General features: G+C 41.2%; 1 protein-coding gene across 4 annotated transcripts in view; it reads right to left on the minus strand.

Moving 5' to 3' along the window:
* tmem108 (transmembrane protein 108) overlaps positions 1-18,901 on the minus strand; it is a 55,892-nt gene that overhangs the window by 19,114 nt on the left and 17,877 nt on the right. For all 4 annotated transcript variants that reach the window (XM_085172167.1, XM_085172168.1, XM_085172169.1 and 1 more), the window contains exon 2: positions 3,686-3,769. In XM_085172167.1, the coding sequence (XP_085028293.1) occupies positions 3,686-3,725 (40 nt within the window). In that variant the 5' untranslated portion in view covers positions 3,726-3,769. The remainder of the gene's footprint in view (positions 1-3,685; positions 3,770-18,901) is intronic.

Consider the following 18,901-nt stretch of genomic DNA (forward strand, 5'->3'; position numbering starts at 1 on the left):
GTTAGCGCATATAGAAGTCATGAAAGTTCACCAGAGGCTTCAAACCACATGTAATAACTGGCAGGAAATCACTTGGATCAAAAAAGATACGATTATTTCCATAATCCCAGTGAGAGATGACATCCCTAATATAGCCATCTCACACGCACAGCTCCGAGTGTAAGTACAGATGCTCCACCCACCAGCTTTGTTTACGAGGGGCAGCCAATCAGAAGTAAGTTGGCTATAAAAGGATGAACTGTGAATTATGCAAAGCGCTGATAGTGGAGTAGCCCAAGAATAACAAAGTCGAGCTGGAAATCAACATAATAAGTCCCCTCGGAGACAAGCTTAAGATCAAAATCGATCTGAAGTCTGTTTCATAAATGAGTGGAGCGGCTCAGCAGACACATGAAATTGGGGTTGTACTGGGAACCAGATTGCAATCAGTGAAACGGAGTACAAGGAGGTATTTTAGAAAAACAAACCGCCACAGTATATAAAATTCCAAAGGAGAAAAAATGCTGATATACTCACTAAATGCTAATATGCTTTTACTGCATCTATTTGCCCCTAATAATGCTGCAGTCCACCTCCTGCTGCCGTTACACCTCCTTCTGCCCTTTAATATGTATGGTACTTCTATTCAGAGTTACACTGAGACGTTTTCAAAATGTTTTTTTTGTTCTGCAGCCCTCCTTTGTATCCGCAAGATACTTACTTTCACACAAAGGCAAAAAAAAAAAAGGCACATGCCATGAGAGGAATCATGTGCCTAAAGCTGCTCAGTTAATCAGGAAAGCCACTCATTTAAGAATTAACATTTCTGTGACTCACAATAGAAGCTCAAACTTAGTATGAGCATTGAATTAGCTTGTCAGTTTGAATCTGTATGAAAGGGCCTTTCAACTGTGCTGCTGGGAAGCCGTTTTTATTGCTACAACTGCTAATCTTGCTCGTGACTTGGAAAACAAGAAAAATCCCGATATTCTTCATTTCGGAACGACATATGCGTGCGTATAAATAAAGTGGCATCTTTACAGTAGCACAAAGAGCCAAATTCCTTTGGTTTGCTTCTGGGTGTGTCCCAGCAGATAGATGAGGCACATCCTCTGGGACCTGTGGGACGGTCCCGGAGAAGGCTTCGATATGGGCAGGGTGGTGGAGAGGCGGAACAGGGAGGTCTGCAGATGTGGGCTCAGAGATAAGCGGCAAAGCTTGGGTAACAGGATAATGGCTTCCTGTTTGAATTTGAATTGTTTGTCAGCTTACAGCAGCTTTGAACGGGGACGTGTTTATCTGAAAATCTGGTGGAGAGAGAATGCGAAAACAAGAACAACAAAGGGTCCTTTTGCTGTTTACTGGGATAATGATTTAGCTTCGTCGAGTGTGACAGCAGCACCGCACCTGACAGGAAGATGAGAGATTAAACAGGAAGTTGTCTGGAATCTGGGCGGAGCGCTGAGCAGCAAATCTGCAATTACACAGAGTCACAGACGCTGACAGCGTCTTCGAGAGAATTTTGGCATATTCACTTTGATAGTGGCTTTATAAAGATGACAAAGTATCCAAAAGCACATTTCAAAAATACAAGACAAGAAGAAGTCAGATGGGAAGATTTCTCAAGCCCTGTGTACTCATTTACACATTGCTCCAACTGGCCTTTTCAAATTTTTATTTATTCTAGCTTTGGAGGCAAAAACTCAATTTTCTAAAATAAATTGTGACACTCACTGTACCGTTATAATATGGGATCATCTGTCCCAGTTCTTCTCTATCTGAAGCATCCCTGTTCATGCCTGCAGCCTTGAGATGTTAAGGCACATCTGTCTCTAGCAGATGGCTCATCCAGAGAGAGAAATGAGAAACAGATACAGGTGGGTCTCTCGTCTCTGCACACTTGATTGGGGAAACTAATGGAAGAGTTATGCGCTCGAGGAAATTCAGGGCCGGACTCGATCTCCAACTGAATGCATGACAGCAAACTGAGCTTTAGATTTACCAGGACAAATTCAAAAATAAAATCCACACAAATCTAGTCAACAACTTCAACTCAAACTTCTCCTTTTCCGGTTAAACGGCTGCAGGGTGACCTCCCTCCACCTCTGCACCAGCTTAAAGCACTCAGCTCACAGTGGTCTAGTCCAAGTTTATCACTTCTGAGGGATTGAGGCAGACTTGTCAGACAGCCTTGGGCTCCAGCGCCCTGAGGTGGAGCTTGGGGGTGAATACCAGATATCATCAGCCCTTTCAGCTAACAGTCCTGGAGCCTGGTGGGTTTCAGTGTGACCAACATGTTCCATATTCATGTGACATTCTGCGGCGGTAGCCAGCCAGAACTTTGTACATCGGGCCTTGATTCTATCCTGTGAATTTAAAACAGCACGGACCTAAACTATGACAATAACTAAGGGTGTCCAGCACTGTATGTACAGCATCTGATGTCCACAAACAGGGGATCCCTGACGGAATGGCCTTGAGCTATAGAGGAATTTATATAAATAATTTTCTTTTCTTTTAGAAGATAAGTTGCCAAGAGATGCAAGACTTAAAGTTAGAGAAATTATGAAAACACTGGAATAATTCACTGGCAAATGATAAAGAAAGCTGCATTCTGGTAATTACCACATTACAACAGCTAACATCTGGAAAACTTAGATTTTCTCTGAACACTCCAATATAACAAATTTGGGAATAGCAGCATATATATAAACTGTACATCAAAGATGGATGTAGCCCCCTTGACATTAACTGTTGGTTAGTGAATTAGAGTTTTAAGGATTTTTAATTTGTAAATTCGCATTTGCTACATTGTCCACAAGTCCACATTTGGATGATAGGGTGACGTGATGGTGAAGTTATCAGCTAACACCAGACTCCAGACTATATAGGGGCATTACACAGAAATGAATACATGTTAATTAGTGGACTGGACTGCTTCTTGTATAATGCTTTTCCACTCTTACTGAGCATGCAAAGTGCTTTTGGACTATGAGCCAAACTCAGCTGCTCACACATATACAGACATCAAGCATTTGCATAAATTGCCAACCAACAACTCAGGATTGAGTATCTCGCTCAAGGATGCTTCGACATGCAGACCAGAGAAGTCTGAGAGTGACCTTCTGATTTTTGTATGCTACTTTATGGTAGGATATAAATATTCAAAATGATATTTGAATGCTATTTTAATTAAAAAGGTTCTAAAAGCAAAATATAGTGAAGAAGTCAAATTCAGTCACTTGAGCGTTGATGTGACTGAGCAGAGAGCTAGTGGCTATTCCCATCTGTACTTAATAGAGGCTGTAAAGCTTTGATACACTTTCAATAAATTAGTCTTTTTGTGAACATTCAATGTCCATTTCTGCTGTAAAGTTGAAAATGTTAACATTGGGAGTCTATAGGGAGAGCCTCTAGTGCCCACTCAAGCAAGTGCAGCTTTAAAATGGCTTAATTTTTCAGTCCTCTAGGTTAATGCTTGACTCTAAACCATTTTTTGCTTTCATTTTATCTTCACCTCTATGTTTCTATGTTAATGCTCCATATAAATCAAGCATGATAAAGCTGCAAATAAATAACCGGAATGTTTTAGAACAATTTAAAAAATGGTTGCTTTCTTCAAAACCAACCAATCTTTCTGTTTTGCATGTGAAACGTCGACTGGCTTGCTGGGCCTCCCTTTTAACCCCCCACAGGCTTTACTCACTCAGCAGCTGGCAGCGCAGGACCTGTAGGCTTGTCTTCATGGTATCATGTGATCCGGGTCCTCCTCCACAGTGCTCATGGTTCTCTGAGAGAAACACAGCAAAAAGAAAGCAAGGTGAGATGAAAGTCAGGGCTTGGATATCAACTCGCATTTAAATGATCGTTAAACGCCAATGTGATAAACCATGACTATGTATGGATAGCTTTTAGCAGGACAGGGGAAAGGACAAGATCGCAGACAACATCGTCCAGCTTAACCTTGACAGCTTAATCCTTGTAATGACTGCCACCCAGCAGTTACACCTGTGAGAGCAAATGAATTACATATTTCACAAATCCAGGTAGGACTGCAGTGGTAGTCAGCCTCAATGGTCGGGCTTCAAATCAGCATTGGCATCCTGCAGGCTGTGCTGGTCAGTAAAACCAATTATGGGGCATTAAACATTGACCAGTGAGCCTTGTTCTGAGACAGCCACTGCGTGTGTGTCAGCGAGACCAGTACCCAAGGGCGCTCTTTAGGAGAATGACTCACTGATGGCCTTCTGCTAAATAAAAGGCCATATACACACACATATCTCTATTCACCCCCGGAGGAGTGTGCGTGTGTTCATGTTTGCCTCCTTTTGTGGATATGCCCCCTCCAGGTTTAGGGCTCTGCTTGCGGGCAACCTGTGCTTCTGTGGGAGACGTGTGAGAGGGACGGATAACAAAAGCACACTTTATTTCCCATAAATGTAGTCCCACTCAGAGAAATGAAAAGAGACAACACATTACATCTGAGTCATCCAGTTTATCGCTGTCACTGGAGAACATTTTAATGCTTGTAAACTAGTAGAGACCATAAATCTGAATGCAACCTTAAACATTTTTATAATTTATTAAAAAGACTGTTAAGTAACAGGTAAGGAAGCAACAGATACATAAAATAATAGATACATAGATGGATGTTTTTTGTAATATATTATATGACATTCAAATATTTAAATTGCATTACAGCTGTGTTGTTAGAAGGATGCTTATATTGATTGACAGCCGGGTGCTAATAACTGTCTGCTAGGCTAGCAGATGTAATATCTTAACTGTGTTTGTTGGTGTCATTTTGAGTCTTTTTAATGCAATTATCTGACAAATAGCATGGTTTACCTTGCAGTCACTGTTGCTAACAGACTGTTTAAGAAGTCTGTGCTTCAGTTTTATTTGATTAGTGTATTAACTAGCGTCAGTTAGCAGATATGATGCACCTGTATAGATGGACACAGCTTGCTAACCAAGCCTGCTAGTGTTAGCTAAACATTAGCAGGCACAACATTTACAGAAACAATCCTAAACAAGAGAAATCAATGGCTGGAGCAGTATGGCTAAAGTTTTAAATAGAGCCTATATGTGGGATCAAAAAATAAATATATATTGTAAAACATACAAACTTAGCATTAGTACTCCAGTACTGTTAAGAGACTGGAGGATTAAGAGTAACTCCTGCAGGTACAACTGCCAGACACAAAATGTGGCAGGAAAATGTAACTTGTTAAATTTAACAAGGGGAAGTCATAAACACGAAATAATGGAGACAAGCTTCTATCAAACTACAAACAAGGAAAACAACTGCAAAACTGTAATTCTCCCGGCTCTATTTCCATGTTACAAAAGACAAACAAAGACTAAAACGACGGGTAAAAAGAATATAATAAAATACGCAACTAAACAGGCTATCGTGACACATCATTAGATGACATAGACTCTCAATTTTGCTCTCTTTCGCAATGTTTAGAAAATGAAAACAGACGGTCGCTGCTTCACTGCTCTTAACTCACAGCTTTGACTATAATGATATGAGCTTGGTTGTAATGGGCTGCAAGAATACAGTAGTAGAAGCAGCAGCAGAAAATGAGTTTTTCAGATATACACGTATGAAGAAATGGAACTAGCTACAACAGTCCCAAACCCATCTTCACTTTCATATGAACATGATGATGCTGAGGTGATAGCATCTCACCACCATAGCTCCCTCATGTGCTTTCATTTGTTAGCGTCACGTTCCCGGCCTAATGAGCTCAATGGAAAGGTGCAAAGACAGCAGCTGAATCTCTCTACATTAATTACGCTTCATCATTGCTGCCAAACCGGTGCAGACTCATATAAGTGATCCTTAACTTGCAAGGCACAAGTAGTGAGGCTATGGGTAGGTGGATGGAGGAGACAAGATAATGCCAGGTGGTGTTTCATGTATACTAGTCATCACAGGGGAGAGGAAGTTTTTGTTGAAATGCGATTCAGCTCTTCTGGCCTCCTGTTGTGGAGCTGGCTCATGGTTCAGCTCTGTGCACACCAGCAGGTAAAAGATAATAGCGCGTGACAGTCAAGGTCACGGCACTGCCAAAAATCCCAGACAGGATGAGAGGTTCATTGGGAGCTGTTGACAGATTTGATGCTTGACACTCGTTCACCAACCTGGATTCAATATCACTACCTCAGACTTCTTTGCAGCTGGGATTAGAAGGGATTGCAGGGTGGCTGTAAGTCACAAATGCAAGCAAAAAAACAAAAAACATCTGTTTGCAGAATACAGTATGCTTTAGAAAGCATGTCTGGTTTAAATCACTCTTTAATTAATTCAAGAACCAAATAATGGGGCAAACTAGAGCAGCAATCAGTGACAACAGCCATGATTTTGGTCAGTGAGTCTCTGCATGAAAGAAGTAGCTGGGATGGAGGTGGGTTACAAAATGGCTTGCAACAACTGTAGGCACATCATAGATTAGATTTGTAATGTGGGTATGCAGAAAGGTTTGGCACAGAGAACATAGCTACAAGTAGCGCTTTCTGCTGTGTCATGTCATTGGACCAGTCCAAACCCAACTCTGTAGCTTATTTTTGTATTTTTACTTAAAGCAATACTGAAAGCCACAAACTGTACATAAAGGATGGATGTACATTCTGGGGTCTAAAAAGTGAAGACAGTGGAGAAGAGCCTTAAAGCCTGGACTTTTTCTAACAGGTGGTGACTCCACTGGTTGCAAAACGGCTGAAAATTAACCTAATCCTCACTTGACATATTGTCATGGTCCTGGGTCATTTTGACCCAGCGTTCTTAGTTTTCTTGTGTTTTTGTATTTTGTTATTTTATTATTCATTCTATGGTTTCCTAGGTTGTTTAGTTTTTTGCATTTCCCTTCGTGTCTCTGCCCTCTATATGTATCTGTTTTTATGGTGATGTGAGTTCTTGTGCCATCTTGTTTTCTCCAGCCTGTCTGCCTCTCTCCCTCGTGATCTCTTTCTCTCCTTTTCCAGTCTACCTCTTCGTGTACTTCCTGTTTTACTTTGAAGGTCGGTGTGTTCAGTTTTGTGTTCGCTTACACAGCTCGTCTGTGTAATCACCGTCAGCTGTGTCTCCCAGCTGTTTCCTCTCAGTCCTGATCTCCTCTTGTATTTAGTGTCTGCGTCTTCCCCTGCTCGTTGTCGCATCGTACTATCAACCTTCAGTGTGTCCCGTTAACCTGTTTGCTTGCCCGTTAGTTTATGTCTTCCCAGTTTAGTTAGTCTCCTTTTCAATCTGCAACTGGCAATAAAGCTGTTTGTTTTGAGTCCCGCATTTTGGGTCCTTTTCCCTGCCTGCCTGCACACAGCCATGACACATATCATCTTAATAAAAACTTAGTTTATGGTGTGCCGTGTACAGTGACATCCAGAACGCTGAGCTTATTGTTGCCGTAATCACTTCCATCATTTATTTACAGTCTATACTAACAACACACTTTAGGGTCCTAACTCCTTGTAAGTACTGCAAGTAGGGACCTTGATGTGAAGCATGTTATGAAAAATGCCTCTCCATGTGTATCCGATAAGCAACATCCATTCCCAGTTTAAAAACCCAGTGTCCTAAACTGGTGAAATTGGGGGAAACATACAATCTTTGTCCAACTCTCAACAAATAAAAAGCAAATCAGCAAAAACAATTCACTGATATACACTGGGATCTTTGCACATAGCCACCTAGCTATGTGCTTCCTCTGAAGACGGAAAAAAGTTGCATGGCAACTGACATGCACACAGCCATCACCATAGCAACCCTAATGGTAGATTATATTGAAATTCATTCACAAGGACATTTTTTGGCTCGAACACAATTGGGAAAAATGTTAAAAGAGTCAGATTTGGAAATTCTCACTCACCACACGTTGAATGAGAAATCCAGTAGCAACCTGCTTGTCTCTGGGACTCTGTGCTTGCAGCCCTGCTGACAGGGCCAGGTCTGAATAGTGTGTCTGGAGGGGGTACAGACTAGAGGCCAAAGCCAAGGTCACCCGAGACGGCACAATGAAATAAACCTGTCACTCCGTTGCACTGTGGCCACCAGCCGCAGGGATAACAATGCTTTTAATTTTGGACTTCCCTCGATTCTGCGGTTATGTATAGGGGCTGTGATAGCAGGCTGGCTGCTTGCCCATAGTGGCTGCAGCCTGGCAGCTTTTCCACAACACGAGGAGGGAGGGATGAGGAGGAGGAGAGGGAGGGAGGGAGGGAGGGAAGTGTGGGAGTCGATGATGATGGTGTGAACCACACTGTTGGGCTCTCTCAGACAACTGATAACAGGACTTCCAATCACAACTCTTCTAACTGATGCCTTTTTTGTCCCTCCAGTTTTGATGCTACACCCTCACGGTTTGGGTTATCTCTTTGTTGTGAACTGCAGGGAGCTTTCACACAGCTTCTGCTCAGGAAAGAGATACAAACACAAAATGTGGAAGCTGTGGTTTGAGAGTAATTGAAAAAGTGCAAGCAGCAAAATACAGACCTGGAATACTGACAACTGAAGCAGCAACGCTACTGCCACCTTAATAAGACAGATAGATAGATAGATAGATAGATAAGACAGATAGATAGACCCTTTGATGCTGTTTTACCCTTTGATGGAAATCAGCAAACTGCTCCTGATAGCCGAATTCATGTGTTTCCTGCATTGCCCCAGCAGAGACTGTGGCTGCGCCCGAGGAGCAGTGATGGGAGTTACTGTAATTACATTTTTCTGTAACACAGTAATGGAACAGATTGCTCTGCTAAATCTGGTAATAACACTAAAGACACTAATGAAACAATTATGCTGTTTCGTTTTGCATTAAATAAACTCTTTGCTTTCTTTCTTGTGCTCTTTTCAATCCAAAAGTGATGATGCCACACTGGCACCAAAATGACCATCTACGTGCCGGCATTCGCACGAGTTCAAGCCTGACTGTGCAAGCTGATTAGCGATTACAAGTTCTGTTATAAAACTGTTATTCATCAGTGAGAAGTTTAAAAAAAATAACAGTGGCAGTGACTAAAAAACGAGAGACTGGCTTAACACTGGGACTTTGAAAACGTAATTATCCAGCCTTTATACGCACAACAACTGAATGATTACAAGTATTGATTGGAGGCAACAACAGGCCCAAATTGAATACAAGCAGCAGAAGGAGCTGATTTCCAGGTATCTTTTTTAATCCTTCGATCCCTGAATGCACTGCCGTACTGCCGAGTCACTGTGCTGTGCTGTGCTGTGCACGAGCGCTGCCAGTCGTGGCTCTGGATGACGAACCTGGCAGGATGAGTTGCTGGTGCTGTGTCATGAAGGCTAGCGGAGATTGTGCAGGTTATCAATCAGCACATTCACTTCTCTCCAGGCCCTCCTTACAGTAAAGTAACACAGCAGCCATTAAAAGAACATTAGGCTCCCAGTGTGTCGTTCAGCCTGATGGTAAACTAGCAACACATTGTCTTCCACGTCCTGTCCAGTCTCGTGGTTATAACTTTAAAAGAAACATGCATGTATGGTGCTCAGACTAACATTTTTGGACTATCTGAATCATGTTGCGGATAGAAAGCCAGAGACAAGATGTTTCTTCCCTTTTTGTTTGAGAAGCTCTCATTGGCATTTATTCATTTATTTTCCCTTTTTTTGTTGTTGTTGTTTTTTAATCTTTTGTGGACTTTTAAAAATCAGCTGTATGCATTTGTTTAAGAAATTCTATTTTCTGCACAGAACTAAAGTAGCCTGCTTCTAGATATCTAGATCACTGCTCTCATTTCCTGTTTCCTTATCAGTTTGAATAGGTCTGGTGTTTTGCTCTGATGGTTGTTCTCATGTTTGGAAAGACATCAGCCGTCTCGTTTTGTGAAAATTACCACAAATGGTGCATCCGCTATGCAGTTTTGCCACGCAGGTGCTATGACCTACAGAAAAAGCATCTTTTGGATCAGTTAGGTCTCTTAAGTACAGCTATCTGTATACATAGTTCCCCATTATTAGATGCTCAAAGGTAACTGGACAGCTGGCTGACAAGCAGTCTTATGGCCATGTGAGGAAGTTTTCTCCAGTTGTTCAGCAGTATATTTCACATTTACCATCAGACTGTGAAGATACTGCTTGTTTTTGCATCACTGTCAGACAGCAAATGGTAGAGTCTGAGCAGCTCTGCTGGATAAACTACTCTTTATTTTTTAAATTGCAGAAAAGATCTGTTACTGTTTTTTTCTTTAATAAAATATAATGGTACTGGACATCCATCTGCTCCACGACAAGATCATGATGTCAGAAGCCAAAGAGTATTAAGCTATAAATAAAGAGCTGTAAAGCCCCAACATTTCTTGATAGTAGTTTGAACAGTTACGAACTAAAATAAAAACAAAGCCCAACAACAGAAATGCTGCATCGTGATTGTGCACATTGATTTTATGTTTTTGGTGAGCAAGCTGTCAGCTTGTATCCTTGTCTTAGCCATCTGCAAGTTAACATACTGTATATGTCAGAGCTGAAAGGACAGTATAGCATTAAAGATGACATGCCTGTCAATGATCATTAATATAGAAAGCAGCACAGCACAAACGTGTCTTTGTCGGTATGTTATTACAGATGTTATTGCGCTTGTGCCTCGTTGTCATGCGTGCCAAACACACAGAATGTCAGCGTCGTGCTCGCTTCACGTCAGCAATGAATAAATGCGCTGCAGCTCTCGCCTGGATGAATGAATTGAAAATTGAAGAACTCCCACTCAGAAAGAGCTGAGCACCTGTGCTCAGGGGCAACTGAGGAGGAGTAGAACAACATCACCGGCCTCTTCATTACTCAGCACACACACAGACAAACACACACGCACACACAGCCTGGACCAATGACTAAAGCAATTCATCAGAGGACTTGTGTCCAGAGCCCTATCTGTGGGTGTGTGAACACATGTGAGACACAGATAAAGAGATAAATGGTAGTCGACCAGAATTCCTGCCGATTTGTACAGCTGCCGCAGAGTCCATTTATAAGCAGAATGCTTCACAGTATCAGCTTCCTGTGCTCCTCAGAGATGTTTTTACTCTCCTGGAGGTGATGCAAACCAAGCCTCGGCTCTGTGAAAGCAAATCTAGCATTGAATGCTAAAGCTCCTTCATGTTGTTGAAGCCATAAGCAGAGTGCAAGTCAAGATCTCACCAAGGCAGAACCTCAGGTGTCAAGTAAGCCAAGGCTCACATCACTCAAGGGGAATGAGTTTGTAAATCTTTATAAGTTAGGCTCAGCTCAAGTCAAAGTCTCAAATCTGGTCTTCAAGGAAAGAAGTCAAATGAGCCCGGCAACAATACAGTCCCACTGCTTTGTTTTTGGGACTTACGCTGCCTGAAGCCTCAAGTCTTCAAGTAATTATTTCTCCAAATTGCTTCTCAGATCCTAATCTTCCATTTTTAAACTGTGTCCTTGTCTAACATCTCGAGTTAGATCTTTCAGGATTAAATACTCAAGTGGATCAATTCTTTAGTAATCAGATTACTGTAAATGACTATGCAGTATTTGTTATCAGTATGTCTGAATCTGTTTGTAGACACTTCGCACGCAGACTGCGAGGACAGAAGGATCGAGTTTATTTGAGGATGAATTAGTTGGGTTGTTTTTCGTCACATATCAGGACACCTTTGACCAAATGTCTCATCGGTGCTATTTGGATATCCAAGCTACACAGGAAGCCATGAAAATTCCCACAATAGGCAAAGTCAGCAAACTAACCAACAATTTCCTTCCTGATTCGTCAAAGTCAGGGTTTAAGTTTAATTTTGAGTTTTTATCAAGTCTCAAGTCGCCATGCATTTTCCACACTTAAAGGCAATCTGGAGTTGAAAAGCCGTCATTTCATTTATTTCATGGTCAGAGGGGTGCTGGAGGCGGGGAACACCCTGGATGGGTTGCCAGTCAGACAACCATTCACACTTGCGGCCAGTTTATTGCTGCTGTGAGGCAACAGTGCTAACCACTGCATCACCGTGCTGCCAAGAAAGTAGCTGATTCTCAAATTCAAGCCTTTGGTAATAAAGTCTTAAAAATATTAAATCACGCTTGAGTCAAGTCATTAACTCTCACAAAGAGTGATCTTTACTCTTCTCTTTACCCAGTAGGATGTCGAATTTTGTTTGTATATTTTATATTTATGTGATGTTACCTCAGCGTCAACACTGCCAGTCGCATCATCTTCAATGATGTGTCTGGCACGTCTTGTTCATTTATTTAAAAATCAATAAATAAAATATTTCCAAATTCTTTCTCAATTAAGTTTAAATCTCAAAGCAGTCAAGTCTACAGAACAGCTCAAGTTCTCATTTTGTTCACATGAATCCAACCTGAGCTCACGTCTCAAATAAGTGAAAACTCACGTAGAGCTAAACAATCTGTATTCTGTAAGAGAAGGTGTCAGCCCAGGCAGTACGGCATCACGCCGGGAACCGAGGGAAGGCTAGACCCGCCTGACATACTCCGGCACACAGTGTAACACACACCTAAGGTCGGGCTTGGTACAAAGAGTGAGACAGGTAACAGAGCCCCAGGGAAGAAGCTGTGACAGACTCGTTATGTCACTGGAAAAAGGACACTGCAGACTGAAAGGCACTTGGAATGATTGAGCGCGCTGTCAGTGGAGGGATTTGATTAAGTCTGACCTGACAGACTTCAGTGCAGAGGAAACACTTTATTAGAGATGCCCCAGCGTTTCTGTGCCCAAAGTTTTTGGATATTACATCTTTACATACAAATGCGTCAACAGACAAAAGCCTGATTTGATCAACCACACCCTCTGGAGTGCAAAGCGTGGTTGATTTTGGGATGTTTATAACATAACAGCAAAAAAAAGGGTCAATTACGAAGAAGTTCAGTGTACTAAACATGATGCATATAGCACAGTAGCTGATTTGATCTACTATAAAATCTCCCCAGTGTGTGATATTTGGCTTTTTTGTTATTTATAGTGCTCAGACACAGACACTCCTGGAGACCTTGACACCTGCAATACCTGCAAATCTCCGCGCAGGCATATACCTACTCTCCTGAGAGTTATTGAGCCAGGCAGTAAAGGAACAGACATTGGGATGCAGCTCACCCTCGCCACTGTCTGAGTCGTAAATATCCTTCTCTCCGTCGCTCGTTTCTTCTTCCTCTCTTTCTTCTTTTCGTCCTCACGTGACCCACACACTCCCCCACCTCCCCGACTGAGTGACTGACTGAATGCTGCTGCGAGCGGCTCACTGATGATGAAGAGTAACGTGAAACTACAACGTGTCGTGTCCCGCTACGCTTGTCACAACCGGTGAGAGAATCAAAAAGTAACATCGCTGCAAAAAAAAAAAGGGCTTAGGATGACAGTTAAATTCACCACACTTACTGAATGCATAATGACACTTTCATCCGGGGTTTGAGGCTTCAGTCTGACCAAAATCCAGACACTCACAGAAATGCATGAAGAAAGTCCCCACAGGAAATAGTGACACACCTCCTTGCATGTAGATATTTAATCACACGCGAGATTATGTGAATGATCCAATTGATATTCATGAAAAAGGACATGAAAGACATCTAAATAAACTCTTAAAGATGGATTTCTAAAGTAAATTTTAAAGCTTTGCATCACATTTCTTTATTCATCTACATGCTTTCCTTTGAGGTTCTGCACTAATGAAGGAAAAAGGGCTGCTTACTGGTTTTTTCAACAATAAGAAAGGACAAAATGCGACAGGTCGGATGTCAGGTTGACTAGTATAAAAAAATAACAAGGTGTCTGATTGGCTGCTTTGAGAATAAGCGAATAACCACCTGCATATAGAGCTGCCTTACTGAGTAAAAACGCTACTCTTTGCCCTTTTTCTCTTTCATATCTAAAACACTCGAGGAAAAACATTTGATCAAAGACTAGTTTTTGCCTTCTGTCTCAGAGCCTGCTCTCTAGGCCGTTACATCTCACAGCGTGGCTGTACGTGTCGGGACAGCAGACAGACTGATATGTAAAATCTGTCTCTCCTGCCCTGTCACATTGATTATTGGACCTGTGTCACTCGGTGAGGCCACAGTAACGGATAACAAGCACATAATCCTTCTCGTAATGACTGTCTAAATTTATACCTGGAAAATAAGCAGGGAGAGCTAATCAACCAGAGACTTTTAATTTCTCTAAATCCTAAAGAATTATGGAGAAAAACAATTATTTGGATTCAAAGAGTGTGGCTTTTTTAAATTTACCTGAGACAAGCCATTTGCTGGCGATAACATTCCTACCTGTGTGTCCTCCGGCACACATCTTCAGCCATCTGAGTGCCTGAAGCTGGGAGACGTCAGAGGCGGTTATGCGTCTGTAAAGCGATCTCCAACAGCAGTTTCAACACAGGTCTAAACGTAAAAGATCAGGGAAAATAAACCCTGAGCTGCAAGCACTTTCTCCTCGTTCATCTCCCATCTCTTTCTGCTTCCCACTTCTTTAATGTCATGTCAGGCTTTCATCCAAATACGTATCTCGCTCTTTCCCTTCTCTCATCTTTACTTTAAACTTGAGCTTCATGCTCTAAGTCCCTTGAAGCAAAGAGGGCGTTTTAATGCCGACTCTGGAAGCTGGAAAATGGGATTTTTAAATGATGAGGAATAATTTAAAGACTTCCATCCAATATCTACATGAAGAGACAACTTTTATTTTCATTTATGTATGCTCTGTGTGCTCTCCTGTGCACAAACTGAGTTATATATATATATATATATATATATATATATATATATATATATATATATATATATATATATATATATATATATATATATATATATGGTAACTTTTAGTTTAAACTGTTGAAATTGAAAGATGTGTTGAAGAAAACATAGCTTGAGTGGCAACTTAACAGGTAGTTGGTGGCATCTTTAAGAAAACATTTTAATACCATTTTTACTTTGTAAGACATGTTGAAAATTGGCATATAATGTGTACCCAAAGGTATTCTGCATTAACAGTTATCCTGCAAATGTCAGATCACAAGAAAAAAAGCCAAAGTGTTATTACAGCTGAAAAATTAAAGGTAAATGTCAAAACTTATGTTGTATCAAATGCTCTAAAGAGAAAAAAAAGCAGACAGGAAGAACCACAGGAGATTTACAAACTAAATCAGATGAAAATTCAGGGTCCTTTGCTTGCATAACAAAAGGCTGACTCAAGAGCAGTGCAAGAGAGCATTAGCCTTCCCCTTGAGTACATGTACTGTCCCCCGAATTCCCCGGGAAAGCTCCTTAGACAGTAAATGGATAGAAATTTAATTTGAGGCTATGCCTGTTGTACGTTCAGCTCAGAAAGCATTTTAACTGGCAAAAACAGCAAGGCTGGCATTGTTGTCACCAGGTGAGTTCATCTGTGTGTGTCATCCTGGGAAGATGGGGTCCTGGTCCTCCACTGAGATCTAACACAAAGGCAGCTTAAAGCACTTTCGCTGGTATATGTGTGTCTGTCTATGAAAAGATTTTATCACCACAATAGCATCATAGCAGTGCATGATACAATAATTAAAGGTTACAGATGTATTCACTTTAGTTTCTTAGGATCACTGTTAGTTACAGTGATGCAGTTCCTGTGGTTCAAAAGAAACTGAAGTGGACTGTAGTGTCAGATCCAAGCGATGAGTGAATTTGGAGATCGGTGTGGTCTAACTCCTGGAAATAAAGCAGCCAGCATTCCTGTCACAGCTTTATTATTTAAAAGCATTTTGCATTTTTGACCCTTTAAGTTTTACTTGGAACTATTCACTTTTCTTATCTAAGAGAAAGTGATGCAAAACCTTTGATTGGCAGTGCTAATCCATCAGAGTGCACAAGGTTGTATGTGTGACTGTGGAGCTCAGCAGTACATCAGATTTCCTGTAATGCCAGAGACGTGGTTGTCCTCCATCTGACGGCTCATCTGCAGCAGGTCGAACACCTGTCACACTTCACTGTCTGTCAGGGAAGGTGATGGCAGACCAGCTGGTGGCCAAACTGCCCTTCAGGGCAAGCTCACATAGTTTAAAAGGTACCCGTCAGTGGACACAGAGTGACTCAGCTGGAGGCAGAATAAAGTATTTTTTCCCAATGTTAGACCTTTTTACCGAAACAATCTTTTGAATTTATTCAAACCGTACAAGAGAGAATTTTTTTATGGACATATATTCACCTTTTTAAAATCCACATTAGGGCTGTTCGAGAAAAGCGCCGGTCTTTCTGAATACGATCCTGCACATTTGCCTTAACTATTGAAATAAGTTCAGCACATGAAAGGAAGAAAGAGACAAAATCCCCACACTGGAAAGAAGTTGAAAATTGAAAGCAGAATCTTTTGTAAAGCCCGATATGTGGTCTGCTAAATGAAATGTCCTTTTAGGTGAATACATGCAGGGAAAATGAGATTTAAAAATCAGAATCTTTGAACATAAAAGTAGCACAAGGCATAGAGACAAAAGATCCCCAGTGGCAAGGCATTTCGATTCAACTGAACATGAACCTTATGTTCCAAAGGAGCAGGCAAAAGAGGTTTGTTACAAAGGTACGCCTGTTTAACTGCTCCTTCAGACAAATATCTAATGAGCCAATCACATGGCAGCAACTCAGTGCATGGAGTTTTATGTAGACATGATCGAGACGACGTGCTGAAGCTCAAACTGAGCATCAGAAATGGAAAAAAAAGGTGATTTAAGTGATTTTGAATGTGGTGTCGTTGTTGGCGCCAGATGGGCTGGTCTGAGTATTTCATAAACTGCTGATCTACTGGGATTTCCCACACACAGCCGTCTCCAGGGTTTACAGAGAACGATAAGAAAAAGGGAACATACCCAGAGAGCGCAGTTCTCTTGAGGAAAATGCCACTATTGCAGTATCTGAAAACACTGATTCGTGGATTATTTTGTCATTGGTTTGGGATAGTGTGAAATGCCACAAAATATTTCAGTATTGTTGCAAACATGGTGTGCTTAACAATATGTCCAGATTCATGAACTCTAAATTAGTATAAATTAAATAGTATAAATAAAGTATAAATTAAATAGAAACTAAAGACCTGTCATCCAGTCATTTCTTTTTGTCTTACCGTATTTCCTATATTACATTAAAAAATTATTCATTTTTCTCATTTTGGGGGGATTTTGTGGCTTTTGGTGGCTTAAACTTTTACTTATTATGTTGTTTACATAACACTTTCTTTATTGTTATCGATAACATTCTGGTGATATTAATATACTAGTACAATGGTAGTATTTACAACTACGTTAAACCATGATATACTATCTTTTTTTATTCTGTCATGTTTTGATCGGTCTCCCTATACATGTTTGAGATTGTAATTTGAGTACGATGCTAAATTTGTATCACATTAACAGCAGAAAAGAGTAAAATGACTGGCAAAGAGGATGAAAAATGCAAACTAATGAAGACTTTACAAAGTAAGCAAAGTCTACAAATAAACTATGAACTTACAAGGTGTGACTTTAAAGCCTGTTTTTGATGTATAAAGATACTTTTTGCATTTGTCAGACAAACGGTTAGCAGTCTCCGTGGGACAAAACATCCAATCACATCTTTCTGTAACATCTGTTTTCTGCTCTGATTGTTAAGGGAGAGGGTATTTTTAGCTCCACATATTGAATAACAGCAGACACTTCTCCAGAGATTTAAAATTGAGACAAAGAGACAAGCCAACAACAGAGCAAAATAGCATGACACAGCAGTAGTGCTGCAACACCGAGGGTGCTGTCAGCCGCCATCTATCCTCCGGCTACCCAGTGGACATCACGCTTCCTGCAAGGCCTCCCTGAATGCACCTTAGCCTTTTATACTAAGCAGGTAACTCTGAAAAATCAGCATTTAGGCAAGAACACAAGCTTTGATATAAATGTTTGGCCCTGTGACAGCAGAAACATTTTTTTGTGCACTGCAGCACAACTTGCTGCGACATTAAGCAGGATCATTTGTCAAAGTGCTTCCCACCAGAGATCCCTGATGTGACGCCGCTTCCGAGGAGTCGACACTTTGTAGCCTTAAAACTAGCCTTAAAACTTCTTCCACAGAAGAAACGACGACCTCTGCGTCAGCAAAAAATGCCTTTGCGTCCACACAACCTCTGCAGAAAACATTGGTTGTCAAAAGCCAGCTCTCATATATAAGAAGGACACAATTTGGTCTGATGTTACTATGTCCAAATGATTCGTGTCATCTAACCAAGTGTCATGCATGAACATGAAAGCTTTTTTATTTGCCTTGAGGCTTGCATATTAAAAATGCAGCGCTGCAAGATGACTAACCAAGGGTAGTGCCTTCAGGGTATGAGCCACTTCCTACTCTTCTAGTTTTTACTTAACGCAGAACAAAAGGCTCAGGGTAGCTACCATCACAGAGGGAATAATACCATAAACATGCTTAATCCCTTCAAATAAACATAAGATGTAGCGGAGTGGGACAGTGTGCTTATTTCAGCATCCTGGGGGGTCGAGGACAAAAAACAAAAGATAAATGTAGGTATCAGTGCTGCTTAACAGATGGCGAACTGCTGAATTTTTTGGTTTGCAACCCACATAACTGATACTTGAATGCAAGTCAGGAAACTGATTTCACCACCGAAGGAAATAACTAACCTCGGATATCCTCGTCATCCAGTACTATTCAGTAACGTGGAATTTAAAGATGTAAGTGAGCAAAAATGTGACAATAGGCAGCGGAGTTCACGCTTTCCTGTGGACGTATCATCTGATAATCCAACTGCGAGTATCTATGAACCACACAGCAGCTACGTCTGGAGAATGGCAGGAAACGGGGCCCTTTGGCACATTTAGGAATGTCCGTGAAGTAGACACAGCAAGTCCGTGTTGTACCCAAGAATTTGTATCGCAAAGCAGGAAATTCATATTGTTTCCACTCTGTCTCAACGCTTCCTGTCTCAGTTAA

Source organism: Neolamprologus multifasciatus, chromosome 9 (genome assembly GCF_963576455.1).
Source record: "Neolamprologus multifasciatus chromosome 9, fNeoMul1.2, whole genome shotgun sequence".
NCBI lineage: Eukaryota > Metazoa > Chordata > Actinopteri > Cichliformes > Cichlidae > Neolamprologus > Neolamprologus multifasciatus.